Source organism: Neoarius graeffei, chromosome 20 (assembly GCF_027579695.1).
Source record: "Neoarius graeffei isolate fNeoGra1 chromosome 20, fNeoGra1.pri, whole genome shotgun sequence".
In the NCBI taxonomy this organism is placed as follows: Eukaryota; Metazoa; Chordata; class Actinopteri; order Siluriformes; family Ariidae; genus Neoarius; species Neoarius graeffei.
The window spans coordinates 53,379,806-53,395,523 of record NC_083588.1 but is presented as its reverse complement, the minus strand read 5'-3'; the positions used below and the strand labels follow the sequence as shown (position 1 = coordinate 53,395,523).

General features: G+C 41.2%; 1 protein-coding gene across 1 annotated transcript in view; it reads right to left on the bottom strand.

The window, feature by feature from the left end:
- The window catches only part of kcnh4a (potassium voltage-gated channel, subfamily H (eag-related), member 4a), a 113,281-nt gene that overhangs the window by 31,643 nt on the left and 65,920 nt on the right, over window positions 1-15,718 (bottom strand). The window contains exons 5-7 of the mRNA XM_060902426.1: window positions 11,667-11,928; window positions 8,765-8,922; window positions 5,520-5,727 (exon numbers count right to left, since the gene is read on the bottom strand). Coding sequence (XP_060758409.1) covers window positions 5,520-5,727; window positions 8,765-8,922; window positions 11,667-11,928 — 628 coding nt within the window. The remainder of the gene's footprint in view (window positions 1-5,519; window positions 5,728-8,764; window positions 8,923-11,666; window positions 11,929-15,718) is intronic.

The following is a 15,718-nucleotide window of genomic DNA, read 5'->3' as shown; positions in this document are numbered from 1 at the left end:
TCATACATCTCGAATTAGGAGATGCACAGGGTTTCCCTCAAGGGGCTAACAAAACCGACTGCAACTCAAAAATGCTTGTTATAGTGTTTTGAAAATATTTGTTCAGACAACAAGAATGAGAAGTTTGCTGGAGAGATGAGTCTAAAGCAAGCTTTATTTTTGAGTCAGATCAATTTGAAAACTTTTATGAGATCAACAATTACTTGTCATCATTTTTACAGTGTATAATCATTACCCTACTATATGTCATTCTGTAGTCAGTGGCATGGCAAAGAGAGGAGCAAGACCAATATCAGATTTGTTCTTTGGTGTTAAATGAATGTCCGGGCCATTCTCAGAAAATGTGATATTCAGATTTAAACATGAAGTTTGTTTTTTTCTCTAAACCATAAATTCTGGCCCTCTATTATGCATTTATTTTAAGAAAGAATTTAACAGGGCAGTAAAAAAAAAAAAAAAAAAAAAAAAAAAAAAAAAAAAATATATATATATATATATATATATATATATATATATATATATGGGTCATTCCATGCCAAATCAACAAATATCTGACAAATTTATGCTAGACCATCTCAGATTTCAATGAAATTTGGAGGGCTCAGAGATACTATTAAAAGAAGTTAATCCCCAAAATTTGAGCTTCCTATCTCAAACGGTTTCAGAGATACAGACATTTGAATTTTTCGATTTTTTTTCATTTTGCTCAAAACATACATATTTCAAAGTGCAATATAATCTTTATTATGCAAGATAGAAACCTAAAATTTTGCACAGAGAGACTCAATGTCTTGTACTACAAGCTTCAACTTAGAATTTCAATGGTCACTGTATATTAGATGGTGATTTTAACAAGGAAATTAAAAAGACAAATTTGCATTTTTAACTCATTCTGGAAGCTTGCCTGTGGCAGTAATGCTTAAACTAAGAATGTTATTCAAATCTACACAGAAATATCTACCAATTTCAGTTTTACCAAGTCTCCACTATTCCTAGTTTGTCTGTAATAGGGTTTTGAAATTCGCCGATTTCTAAAACATACCATTTTCAGTAGCAAGAAATCCAATGTGGGATAGCAGTTAGGAACTTGTAAATTTTTTCAGTAATCCCCAAGACCCATATTTTATATTTCCAAATTTTTGTTCTGTGTCTCTCAAGTATTTTTAAACTACAGGGGTTTAAAAAATCAATTTTCACCAAATTCGAATTTTTGATATATTTTCATATTACTGATATTTGAGGGTTAATAAATGCTTCAATAAGGCTCAAGTAGGTTAGGAGACATGTTTCTTCCTCAATTTTAAATAAAATTTCAATTAATGCTCAGTATTATCTCATCTCATCATCTCTAGCCGCTTTATCCTTCTACTGGGTCGCAGGCAAGCTGGAGCCTATCCCAGCTGACTACGGGCGAAAGGCGGGGTACACCCTGGACAAGTCGCCAGGTCATCACAGGGCTGACACATAGACACAGACAACCATTCACACCTACGGTCAATTTAGAGTCACCAGTTAACCTAACCTGCATGTCTTTGGACTGTGGGGGAAACCGGAGCACCCGGAGGAAACCCACGCGGACACGGGGAGAACATGCAAACTCCACACAGAAAGGCCCTCGCCGGCCCCGGGGCTCGAACCCAGGACCTTCTTGCTGTGAGGCGACAGCGCTAACCACTACACCACTGTGCCGCCTGCTCAGTATTAATTATTTGTAAATTGATTTTAATCTAGGCGGCACGGTGGTGTAGTGGTTAGCACTGTCGCCTCACAGCAAGAAGGTCTGGGTTCAAGCCCCGTGGCTGGCGAGGGCCTTTCTGTGCGGAGTTTGCATGTTCTCCCCGTGTCCGTGTGGGTTTCCTCCGGGTGGTCCGGTTTCCCCCACAGTCCAAAGACATGCAGGTTAGGTTAACTGGTGACTCTAAATTGACGGTAGGTGTGAATGTGAGTATGAATGGTTGTCTGTGTCTATGTGTCAGCCCTGTGATGACCTGGTGACTTGTCCAGGGTGTACCCCGCCTTTCGCCCGTAGTCAGCTGGGATAGGCTCCAGCTTGCCTGCGACCCTGTAGAAGGATAAAGCGGCTAGAGATAATGAGATGAGATGAGATTTTAATCTAAGACTATGTAACATTAGCAATCAATGACCAGCTATTGTGTACCAGTCAACAGCCAGCCTTATCAATATCAACACAGCACAATAGGTGACCTTTGATACCAGAACAGGTGGCTCATATCTTATAGTTTTAGAGTCTGTAAACTGCATACTTGTTCAGATAACATTATATTGCTTGGATTATATTAAATACATTGTAATACAGAGCACTGAGAAAATTTACCAATGTTATTAACTGAATGTGTTTCTTTGCAAGGATTGGATATTTTGAATAGTTGACTAGGGAATTTAACCCTCATCCTACCATGCTATTTTACACCTTAATCTTACCATGTGGGGTCCGTTTGGACCCCAATACTTTTCTTTAAAATTAAAGCTTATAAAGACAAAATCACCAGATAAGTTTTGTTCAGAACATCTTGTATTAATAACAGCAATAAACTAAAGGGCCCAAGGCATAAAGAACACACTTTGTATGTATTTGCAAAAAATTTATTTAGCCTAAATATACCACCATGTGTCTAGATGAGGATTAGTGAGATTTGAATGAAAATAATTCCTTTGTTTTTAAAATTATTTTCACTTTTCTTTCTGAAATATTACCTCTATACCTTTACTTTTTATTGTAAAAAATATCATGATCTTTGCTTCAACGGTTTTTGGTGTATAGCCTTAAATATATGTGCAAGAACGTATACTTCCTTGATGTCTTTACCGTTACCCAAATGGTAAAATCATGCTGTAACTCAGGGCTTTGATAATAGAGGGCAGTGCAGCTACATGAGGAAGGGCCAAGATGTTGAGCAGCCATTTTGGAAAAAAAAAAAAACATCACTGCTGCATGAATGTTGAAATCCAGGACACTGATCCGGTAAATATGAAATTTCAAGATGTCAGGGAAATTAACTGTCTTTACCATTACCCCGAATGATAAAGATAATGATGCTGCATGTTGAAAAAGTTTAGTTAGCCAAGTAGCAAGTTAAGATGGGATAATGAACACATAATTTATTTATCCTTTTGTCTGCACTCGGCGACCCAAAATTGCCATGAGATGTCTTTACCGTTACTCAGTGTTGTCTTTACTGTTGCTCTTTAGGTTAACAGTAAAGACATTATGGGTAACGGTAAAGACAAGTGGACATATTTTTTCATAATAATGATATCTCTTGCTTTGTGAATTCATGAAATATGCTTTTTTGTTTCATTCATTCATTCATTATCTCTAGCCGCTTTATCCTTCTACAGGGTCGCAGGCAAGCTGGAGCCTATCCCAGCTGACTACGGGCGAAAGGCGGGGTACACCCTGGACAAGTCGCCAGGTCATCACAGGGCTGACACATAGACACAGACAACCATTCACACTCACATTCACACCTACGGTCAATTTAGAGTCACCAGTTAACCTAACCTGCATGTCTTTGGACTGTGGGGGAAACCGGAGCACCCGGAGGAAACCCACGCGGACACGGGGAGAACATGCAAACTCCGCACAGAAAGGCCCTCGCCGGCCCCGGGGCTCGAACCCAGGACCTTCTTGCTGTGAGGCGACAGCGCTAACCACTACACCACCGTGCCGCCTGCTTTTTTGTTTATTAAATATATTTACAGGAATTGTAACTAAAATTAGTGTATACAAAATTTTTTTACATGTCTTTACCGTTATTCGTCACATTTCCTGAGAATGGCACATCTGCATATTGACAATACTATATTGATTTATGATATACGTAGATTCTCATCTGATGATGATTTCAGTTGATAAGAGTTTGACATGATTCTGTACCGTATGAACTATATAAAAGCTGTACTTTACTTGTTGCCCATGCAGTCCTGTCCTAGTTTAGAAATGTTTTTAATGAATAAATGTGGTTCTAGATGGGATGTGGGTGAAATTGGACACTGGTGTATAACTTTGTTTTCAGTCACATTTTGATGACAGAGTTTGTTCTCCAGGCTTTTTTTTTAAATCTTAAATATGTATTGAGATCTGTCAGATGAAAATGATAATTTCTATGCAGAATCTTTTCCCAGCTTGTAGAAGCTCAGGCCAAAATTGGAGACATGGACAAATGTAATATTGGTGTGATCAGTGATAGTGACAGAACAGATGGCATGTAAGATTGGAAAGATCACCGAGATGAGCAGACTGTTCGTGTGATGCGACTGAGAAGGTCAAAAATACATCATTTGCAGATGATATAATGAATGAATCCATTAACCTCATGGTTGTTTATTATCCAGTTTGACATAATTAAATTTGGCACTAAATCTGTTCCACCAGCAGAGATGGTTCATTCGTACTTTATAAATTTAAGATGTACAATTACAGTTTGGATGGCAAAATATAACAGCAGAACCAAAAACATGACAAAACCAAATGCATGACAAAATCAAAAATACAAAAATAAAACCAAAAACCCAACAAAAACATGACAAGAAAAACACAGTAAAAACGAAAACACAAAACTAAAAACTAAAAACATGACAACAGAACTAAAAACCCAAAAAACCCAAAAGCATGACACAAAATCAAAAACCCAACAACAAAAACATGACAAAAAATATGACACCAAAAACACAACAAAAAGAAAAACAACAATAAAAACCAAAAACATGACACCAAACCAAAACGCTACAAAAATAAGAGCATAATAAAAACAACATAACAATAAAAGCCAAAAACCTGACAACAAAACAAAAACAACAAAAACCAAAAACGTGAAAATAAATACAAGAACACAACAAAAAACAACACAACAATAAAAACCAAAAAACATTACACCAAAAACAAAAACACAATAAAAACAATAAAAAACAAAAACAAAAAATGACAACAAAACAAAAACAATACAAAAACATGACAAGAAAAACAAAAGCACAATAAAAACATCACAGCAATAAAAACTAAAAACATGACAAAACAAAAACACTACAAAAATAAAAAAACAACAAAAGCCAAAAACATGACACCAAAACAAAAACATTACAAAAACAAAAAACAAAAACATGACAACAAAGCAAAAACACTACAAAAATAAAAACAACAAAACCCAAAACATAACAAAAAAAAAACACAACAAAAACAAAAATATCACACAAAATCAAAAATACAAAAGTCAACCCCAAAACCTAAAAAAACAAACAACCAAAAACCCAACAAAACCAAAACCAGCACTGTAACACCAAGTGGAGGTTGAGGTTTATTATTGAACATGACGTTCCTTCTGGCAGTTGGTATTGGGTTTTATTGCTGTGTTTTTGGTTTTGTGGTCATGATTATGAATTTGCTGTTGTGCTTTTCAGTTTGTTCTTGTGTTTTCTGACACGCTGTTGTGTTTATAATTTGTAAACCCCTTAGTTCGACGTGTGTAGCCCCAACCATGCAGTCACACACTCTTGCTTACCGATGTCCCATGTAACCGGGTCATTGCTGGTCAGCTCTTTGCGCCCGATGACGTACCAGACACACGCGAGCCAGTGTGCGAGCAGAGCGAAGACGGACATGAGGAGCGTGAGCACCACGGCGCTGTACTGCGAGTAACGGTCCACCTTCTGCAGCAGACGCAGCAAACGCAGCAGACGCACCGTCTTCAGCAGGTGCACTAAGGAAGTCTGCAACACACCATCAGCAGGCATGATTCCTCGGTGCTGCACGCGCACATACAACCCCACCCCAAACTCACGCAATGCTCGCAGTTATATCATGTGAATGAGATCAAAAGGAAAGGCGTGGTCGCTAACCTGGCGCTTCAGCTTTACCTTTAGCAAAGGTCATTTTTCATACAAGTTGGTTGGTACAAATTTGTATAGATTTGCAATAGTGAGAACACGTTACACACACTGGGCGGCATGGTGGTGTAGTGGTTAGCGCTGTCGCCTCACAGCAAGAAGGTCCAGGTTCGAGCCCCGTGGCCAGCGAGGGCCTTTCTGTGCGGGGTTTGCATGTTGTCCGCGTGGGTTTCCTCCGGGTGCTCCGGTTTCCCCCACAGTCCAAAGACATGCAGGTTAGGTTAACTGGTGACTCTAAATTGACCGTAGGTGTGAATGTGAGTGTGAATGGTTGTCTGTGTCTATGTGTCAGCCCTGTGATGACCTGGCGACTTGTCCAGGGTGTACCCCGCCTTTCGCCCGTAGTCAGCTGGGATAGGGTCCAGCTTGCCTGCGACCCTGTAGAACAGGATAAAGCGGCTAGAGATAATGAGATGAGACGAGACGTTACACACTCATGTTAGAAAAAAAAGATATTACTTCTCCTCTTTCTACATTTCTTAATGTCCAGGAGAATAAGTGAAAAAAAAAAACAACAACGAATTTTTAAAGTGAGTGCCTGAAGCAGAGAATACAAAAGGTCAAAAGGAATAAGGACAATACTTCCCACTCAGAGGCATAATTTCATAACTACATGATGAGAAATTGAACAAAGTTTTCATATCATTACTTTTTCCAAACACTGAGATGAGTTACAATCACAGTGAATTATGACAACAACCACAAATTTACACCATACACTCACCGGACACTTTAATAGGAACCTGTTCTTGATTCTAAGATTCCTGTTCTTGGCTGCAGGAGTGGAACCCAGTGTGGTCTTCAGAGAGGCTGTTGCATGCTGAGATGCTTTTCTGCTCACCACGGTTGTAAAGAGTGATTATATGAGTTACTATATCCTTCCTGGCAGCTCCAACCAATCTGGGGTGGGTTTCCCAAAAGCCTCTCAATACTAAGAGCATCTTAACTAGAAGAGAGAGCGTTCATTGTGCTGCTCGCTTGACCATTTAACGATGGTCTTTGTGCTGCGACGCTTTTGGGAAACTCAGGCCTGTCCATTTTCATCTGACGTCTCTTATCAACAAGGCGTTTGTTTCCACACGCAGAACTGTCGCTCACTCAACTCAGTGTTCTTTGTTTTTCGCACCATTCTGTCTGTGTAAACTCTAGAGACTGTTGTGTGTGAAAACCGCAGGAGATCAGCAGGTTCTGAAAGACTCAAACCAGTCCATCTGGCTCAAACCAACACCCATGCCACAGTGAAAGAAAGGCACACTTTGAGATCACAATTTTTCCCATTCTGATGCTTGACGTGAACATGAACAGAAGCTCTTGATTTGTATCTGCATGATTTTATGCATTGTGCTGCTGTTGAGGGATCGGCTGATTAGATAAGTGCATAACACAGAAGGTGTATGGGTGTTCCTAATAAAGTGGCCGGTGAGTGTAGTAGCTATAAACATTTGTATCATCATTAGCCTATATATATATATATATATATATATATGTATATATATATATATATATATATAAGTGCTGTCAAAAATGTCGCGTTATTAACGCGTTAACTTGACTCAATTTTAACGGCGATAATTTTTTTATCGCGAGATTAACGCTCTGTGACATGATGCCACGCCCCGCACAGCCAGAGTCCTCTGCCCTCCCCCGAAGAGCCACGGTGCTTGGCTTAGATTTCGTTTTCCCATCGGCGGCTCTAGCCCCACTTTGCATTGGCTGTGACAAGACGTGTTATGCTCTGCAATAAAAAACAAACAAACACTGGTACAACCAGTGTTCGAACTATGCCGATATTTTCGGGGGGTCCCTTTATTCCCTTGGGGGGGGTGCTTGCGCTTGTCTCAGAGCGCGGCTCTCCATCACGCGCTCACTTCGGATATGCAAATGCTTCCCGTTACACACGATTGCTATGTCAATAAACATAATTTTGACAATATTTTAGAGACCCCCCAACATTTCCCAAATCATGTTTTCAAGGGATCTCATGTCTGTTTCAGGGGATCTCGGATCCCCCGAGTACCCCCGTAGTTCGAACGGTGAGCAAGCCCATTCACTTTTTTATGCTGATAAGAGAATTGCAATGGTTTTTCATGTGACAAAAATCTCATCTCATCTCATCTCATTATCTCTAGCCGCTTTATCCTTCTACAGGGTCGCAGGCAAGCTGGAGCCCATCCCAGCTGACTACGGGTGAATGGCGGGGTACACCCTGGACAAGTCGCCAGGTCATCACAGGGCTGACACATAGACACAGACAACCATTCACACTCACATTCACACCTACGGTCAATTTAGAGTCACCAGTTAACCTAACCTGCATGTCTTTGGACTGTGGGGGAAACCGGAGCACCCGGAGGAAACCCACGCGGACACGGGGAGAACATGCAAACTCCACACAGAAAGGCCCTCGCCGGCCCCGGGGCTCGAACCCAGGACCTTCTTGCTGTGAGGCGACAGCGCTAACCACTACACCACCGTGCCGCCCTGTGACAAAAATGTGCTATTAAATTGCGATTAATCGCGAGTTAACTATGACAGTCACGACATTAATCGCGATTAAATATTTTAATCGCTTGAAAGCACTAATATATATATATATATATATATATATATATATATATATATATATATATATATATATATTCCCAGCACATATGGCCTTTCATCACTTATGAACTCAGTCCCTACAACTGCTATACAAAATTTTAACTTTATTTAGACCTTACTATAATCATTGTGACTCAATTTAACATCGGTAACAATGAGCAATATACCTAAATCCCAGTTTTAATCTGAATCTCAATTTCAATGGTGCAGTTTGTAATTAAACTGTGTTGCGATGTACAAATTTACACCAACTCACCACTGAGATGTTGAAAGCATAGAGCAGGTCAAAGGGCAGGGCAGCAATGAGGTCCAGGATGAACCAGGTGGCAGAATAATGAAGACAGATAGAGCGAGCATCATACACCACCTGACCGGCCGGCCCCACATAAGTAGTGCGGAAATTCAAGATGATATCTACCGTGGAAGAGGCATGACATGGTTATTACACATCTATAAACAGCCTTTAGAGTACAGTGTTGAATAAATACAATTCACTCTGTCCATGAAAGCAGGCCAAAACTGGAATTAATTAAAGGGACACTCCAACAATTTTTAAGTCTAATGCAGACTGAAGAGGTTTCATGAAAAGGATGTGAGATGTTTTTATGTATTCCATAATATCCTCGATATTCCATGTTTTTATAACAAGGTAGTGTGTCAGCAACACAACTCAAGACTTCGCAAAGTAAGTGTGTTTTCACAGTTTTTATATAGGCGCGCTGTTTGCGCCTTAATCCTGTGCAGTTGTGAGTTGTTTATGGCGCGCGCAAGAGAGTCCGCTTGGCGCGTGCGCTGTCCGCAGAGTGTCTATCTGATGCACACGCCAAAGCGCACAGGTGTGACACGTTGACACGAAATTAGCACAAAAATTAATGTAGATCTAAATATCTTATGCCAAATTATTATGGCGCGTTACAAAAAATTAATAAAAAATCCGAGTCCTCGTCTCCATTTTTCGAGTCCTAATACAGTTAATGCACGAGTCCGAGTCCGAGTCATCGGTGCTCAAGTCCAAGTCGAGCAGTGGTGGCTGCTGGTTTTTAAAACAGGGGAAGCCCATTTTACGCATTCATCGTAAAACCTGTAGGCCGGATATCAAAGCATAGAAAGGTGTGCCCCATTAGCATAGTGAACTAGACAACCCTACCTAGTGGCAGAAAGTATTTTTGCTTGTACATTTCATGTTATAGTCTGGCTTGCCAGGCTAGTGCCTCATATCCTTAATCAAAAATATCAAACATCCAAAAATCACTGGCTATTCAACGAAGAGCCTTGAACATCATACCCTGATATGCAACACAGAGTCTTTAACACAACACCCAGCTGTGCAACACATCCTTGAACATCTTCTGCAACACAGTCTGGAAATTCATCACCAGGTAGGCTATGCAACACACAGAACCTTGAATATTATACCCAGGTATAACCTATAACACAGAGCCCACCATTCTCTTAACATTACTGAACAATATACACACTTCAGATTCATGAACATTATATGATGCACACTATTTATACACAAATTCTGCCCGCCGCTCCTTTTCCAGAAAATGGTCTGTGACCCTGTCATACCAGCTGGTTGTGCTTTCCAGAGACTTCACCAATTTCTTCTCAATGGCCAGCAGAGCAAGACTAGCAGATAGATACCAGCTGTTAGCAGCTAGCACTGCAGATCCCAATAAGGCTCAAGCTAGCCTACAACCTTGAACTACAAATTAAATAAACGAGTGAATTCACGAATTTAAAAAAAAAAAAATCACGAATGATCAAACTGATAGAATGGATGAAAGTTAACGGAGCATAACGAGTAATATTTACATTTATTTACAGAGTATTGTACAGAGACATCAATGAGAAGAAACGTTTATATGAAAAGAAATTTGGACAGCACTTTGGCACACGACTACACTTTATCGACATCCGCTAGGGACTGATCATGCTTCCGTGTTCCTCGCCGACGCCGAAGTACAGAGCCCGCCCTCCTCATGTCTTTCAAACACTACCTCCAATAATCCTTCATCAGCCCGGCTTCTTGTCCCTCCCACTGTCTCGTTTAGTCCCAGAGAAGCCCGGCTTCCCTGGAAGTGACGATTTTGTCGATTTTAACCAATAACAACTAGCCGAAATTGGCTGTTCAGAGCCGTCTCATAGACTGCAACGGATACCCGGCTGCCAGCCATAGAGCCCATTGAAATAAGAAAGGTTACAGCCAGTGTTGCCAGATTGGGAGGTTTTAAGTGCATTTTGGAGGGTTTTGAACATATTTTGGCTGGAAAACGTCAGCAGTATCTGGCAACACTGGTTACAGCCTGGCAGCAAAGGTGATTCTCATAGCGAACTGCAAGTTCGTCAGACATCACTCAAATAAGTTACAGGATAGTTATGAACGTAAATACAATCATGGGCATATATTATGTTATGCAAGTTATTGTTTTAAATGAGAATTTAACGTCGTAGACGCCGCAGTTTGGGGAGAGAATTTTAGGGGAAGCTCGGCTTCCCTTGTTGTCTCTGAGAAATCGCCCCTGAAGTCGAGTCACGAGTCCTTAAAATTAGGGCACGAGTCGGACTCGAGTACTACAAGCCCGGTAGGTGCCACTCTATTTCAAGATTTTGGCATGTATCATCTACCATCACCAAATGAGGTTATTAAATCAAAGATTAGTGATGTCAGTGCAAATATTCATTTTTGGGCTTATCAGGACTCAGAGAGAGAGAGAGAGAGAGAGAGAGAGAGAGAGAGAACAATTAGATCAAGTAAAATCCAGTGAGACAGAAATCCCTGTAGTCTTTGCCCTCAATATCTTCAGCTTATTTCGTCTTTCTTTGTCCAGAGCTTATTAAGGCATTTATCTGGGTTTCCTGTGTGTGGTGAATTTGAGGGGAAGTGCTTAGAAATAAAATCATCGCCTTTTCTTCACCTCATTTACACGTTTAAGCACAACGCAGCTCTGATATCGCACTTTTAATAAGTGTAACGCAAGCCTGAAAGCGATTACAGGAACGAGTGTGTGGGTAAAACCAGACCAGAGGAGAAGTTTGGGTGGACACTAATTGCTACGTGTGCCTGGTTAAGATTTTCCATGGGATGTTGCCATGGTAATACATGTCAGGTGACCCCTTCCCTCCCACCCTCCAAACACACAAACACCACTCACCGAGGATGAAGAGCATCTCCACTGCTATGTCGCTGACGATCGTGCTTCGGTAGGAGGAGTCACATTCCGGGTCTTCGTGGTTACTGTCATCAGGGGCGGAGAAGCATACGTTGTAAGGGACGGTGACGGCTACGTAGAACGTCGCTAGGAGGATTAACCAGTCCCACAATGCTTTGCAGACACTGTAATGGAGCAGGATGAAGCGGGATTTCTGGACTGACGCAACCTTGTATTCAGGGAGAGTGGGCTTCGGGAAAACGTTCTGTTCACACACAAGACATGTTTTTATTACAGATTTGTATTTTGTAGATGAGTGATTTTTCATTGAACAGATTGGATCCCATTTTCCTGGAACACAAGCACATGTGGAAGGGTAACAAGACAGGTTAGATGTGACACGTTATCACAAGGTGTTTTTGTATCAAATCAGCTTTTCTCACTCCCTTTAAAAACAGAATATGTGCAGGCGGCTCAGAGCAGTGCCACTTTAGTAGTGATGTGCGACTCGATTTTAGTTTGAGATTTTAGTGAAAGAAAGAAATACACACAAGAAATACAAATGTATTTCCTGTCTTGTCATGCATGGGGATAACGTTAATACTGGTTAATTCCTCATCTCGCCTTTGTTAGACATGATTATATTAATGATCACGACACATCTGCTCAGCTGTCTGATTCACTTTTTGTAGCCACCACTCAGCTGCTTGTTCTTATTTGTTACGGATAAGATCATTCAGTCAGCTGCATTTAATAGTTGTTTGAAAGATAATATACAAGTGTGGTGACTGTACTCTTGATGGATAAGATTTTTAAGTCTTTGCATTAAGACGGAAATATAGTATTGGTCTTGTGTCTGTGCTAAGAGGTGGTACAATTCGTGCAGTTTGGTACCAAATTGGGTTTGAAAGATGCACATTGACTCGCACATTTAGACAACCTGCTTTTAAATGTGCTTCAGTCAGAAAAGATATCAAGACTGGCATGAACCAGCCATTCAACTACAACCCCAATTCCCAAAAAGTTGGGACGCTGGATAAAATATAAATAAAAACAGAATGCAATCATTTGAAAATTTCATGAACCTATATATATTTGGCAGCACGGTGGTGTAGTGGTTAGCGCTGTCACCTCACAGCAAGAAGGCCCCCGTTCGAGCCCCGTGGCCGGTGAGGGCCTTTCTGTGTGGAGTTTGCATGTTCTCCCCGTGTCCGTGTGGGTTTCCTCCGGGTGCTCCGGTTTCCCCCACAGCCCAAAGACATGCAGGTTAGGTTAACTGGTGACTCTAAATTGACCGTAGGTGTGAATGTGAGTGTGAATGGTTGTCTGTGTCTATGTGTCAGCCCTGTGATGACCTGGCGACTTGTCCAGGGTGTACCCCGCCTTTCGCCCGTAGTCAGCTGGGATAGGCTCCAGCTTGCCTGCGACCCTGTAGAACAGGATAAAGCAGCTAGAGATAATGAGATGAGATGAGACAACAGACAACATATCAAATGTGTAAACTGAGAAGATGTACCATGTTAAGAAATAAAAAGGTAATTTTGAATTTGATACAGCAACACGTCTAAAAAAAAGTTGGGACAAGACCATGTTTACCACTGTGTAACATCCCCTCTTCTTTTAACAACAGTCTGTAAATGTCTGGGAACTGAGGGGACCATTTATAATCCATTACAAAGAGACACACGAGAAAGATGAGGCAGAGAGAGAGAGACGAGCAAGCAAGAGAGAGAGACAAGAGAGACGAGTGAGAGAGAGAGAGACACACACACACACGAGAGAGACGAGTGAGACACGAGAGAGAGAGAGAAAGACGAGAGAGAGACAAGTGAGCAAGAGACACACATGAGGGAGAGGAATGTTGTCCCATTCTTGCCTGATATAGGAGTCTAGCTGCTCAACAGTCCTGGTTTTTTTTTGTCGTACTTTTCATTTCATGATGCGCCAAATGTTTTCAATTGGTGAAAGGTCTGGACTGTAGGCAGGCCAGTTTAGCACCCATACTCTTCTACTACGAAGCCATGCTGTTGCAATAGATGCAGTATGTGATTTAGCATTGTCTTGCTGAATTATGCAAGGCCTTCCCGGAAAAATACATCGTTTGGATGGGAGCAGACGTTGCTATAAAAAACCTGTATATACCTTTCAGCAGGGCGGCACGGTGGTGTAGTGGTTAGCGCTGTCGCCTCACAGCAAGAAGGTCTGGGTTCGAGCCCCGTGGCCGGCGAGGGCCTTTCTGTGTGGAGTTTGCATGTTCTCCCTGTGTCCGTGTGGGTTTCCTCCGGGTGCTCCGGTTTCCCCCACAGCCCAAAGACATGCAGGTTAGGTTAACTGGTGACTCTAAATTGACCGTAGGTGTGAATGTGAGTGTGAATGGTTGTCTGTGTCTATGTGTCAGCCCTGTGATGACCTGGCGACTTGTCCAGGGTGTACCCTGCCTTTCGCCTGTAGTCAGCTGGGATAGGCTCCAGCTTGTCTGCGACCCTGTAGAACAGGATAAAGCAGCTAGAGATAATAAGATGAGATGAGATACCTTTCAGCATTGACGGTTTCCAGATGTGCAAGCTGCCCATGCCATGTGCACTAGTGCACCCCCTTACCATTACAGATGCTGGCTTTTGAACTGTACACCGATAACAAGACGGATGGTCCCTCTCCTCTTTAGTCCGGAGGACGCGGCGTCCATAATTTCCAAAAGGAATTTCAAATTTTGATTTGTCTGACCATAGAACAGTTTTCCATTTTGCCTCAGTCCATTTTAAACAAGAAGATGGTGGCGTTTCTGGATCATGTATGGCTTCTTCTTTGCATGATAGAGCTTGAACCTGTATTTGTGGATGGCATGGTGAACTATGTGCCCAGACAATGATTTCTGGAAGTGTTCCTGAGCCCATGCAGTGAGTTCCATTACAGAATCATGCGTGCTTTTAATGCAGTGCCGCCTGAGGTCCCGAAGATCACAGGCATCCAATATCGATTTTCGGCCTTGTCCCTTGCGCACAGAGATTTCTCCAGATTCTCAGAATCTTTTGATTATATTATATACTGTAGATGATGAGATATTCAAAGTCTTTGCAATTTTATGTTGACAAACGTTATTCTGAAATTGTTCCACAATTTGTAGACGCAGTTTTTCGCAGATTGGTGAACCTATGCCCATCTTTACTTCTGAGAGACTCTGCCGCTCTAAGATACTCTTTTTATACCCAATCATGCTACTGATCTGCTGCCAATTAACCTATTTAGCTGCAAAATATTCCTCCAGCTGTTTCTTTTTAGTACCACTTACTTTCCAGCCTTTTGTTGCCCCATCCCAACTTTTCTGAGACGTGTTGCTGCCATCAAATTCAAAATGAGTTAATATTTTTCATGAAATAGTAAAATGTCTCAGTTTAAAGATCTGATAGGTTGTCTATGCTCTATTGTGAAAAAATACGGGGTTATGAGATTTGCAAATCCTTGCATTCTGTTTTTATTTACATTTTACACAGCGTCCCAACTTTTTTGGAACGGGGGTTGTAATTCTCAACATACAAACTAAGAATGTAACTGAATACAAATACGTTATTCAGACCGAACCAGCAAGAGAATGTGTTCTAAACATACAAATGCCGATATTTGGAGCACTAAACAGAGACGGATACAGATACAGATTGTGGCATTGTGTTACGCTCCCTATGCAAAAAACAGATGCTTAATTCTTCGATCTATTCAGATTGATAGAGTCCATATTGCATATTAAAAGTCCATACATTATCTACTCAACATTAGCTGTTGATGTGTTGTTGAGAATCATGACACATAGAAGAGATTTCTACTTGAGTTTTCTAATTATCAACACAAAGGAACTAGAACAGAGGATAAAACTCATCGAAAAACAAAATGAATCATCTTGGCTCTCCAGTTCGCACATCATGCCAATTAAAAATGTGACGTGACCCGTGAGACGTGCGACACAGATCTCCGTTTGCAGCCAGCAGAGCAATGCACAGTTAGAAAGTAAGGTTAACTAAAAGACAGAACACTCTAATAATAAGCATGCTGTCATGGTAACT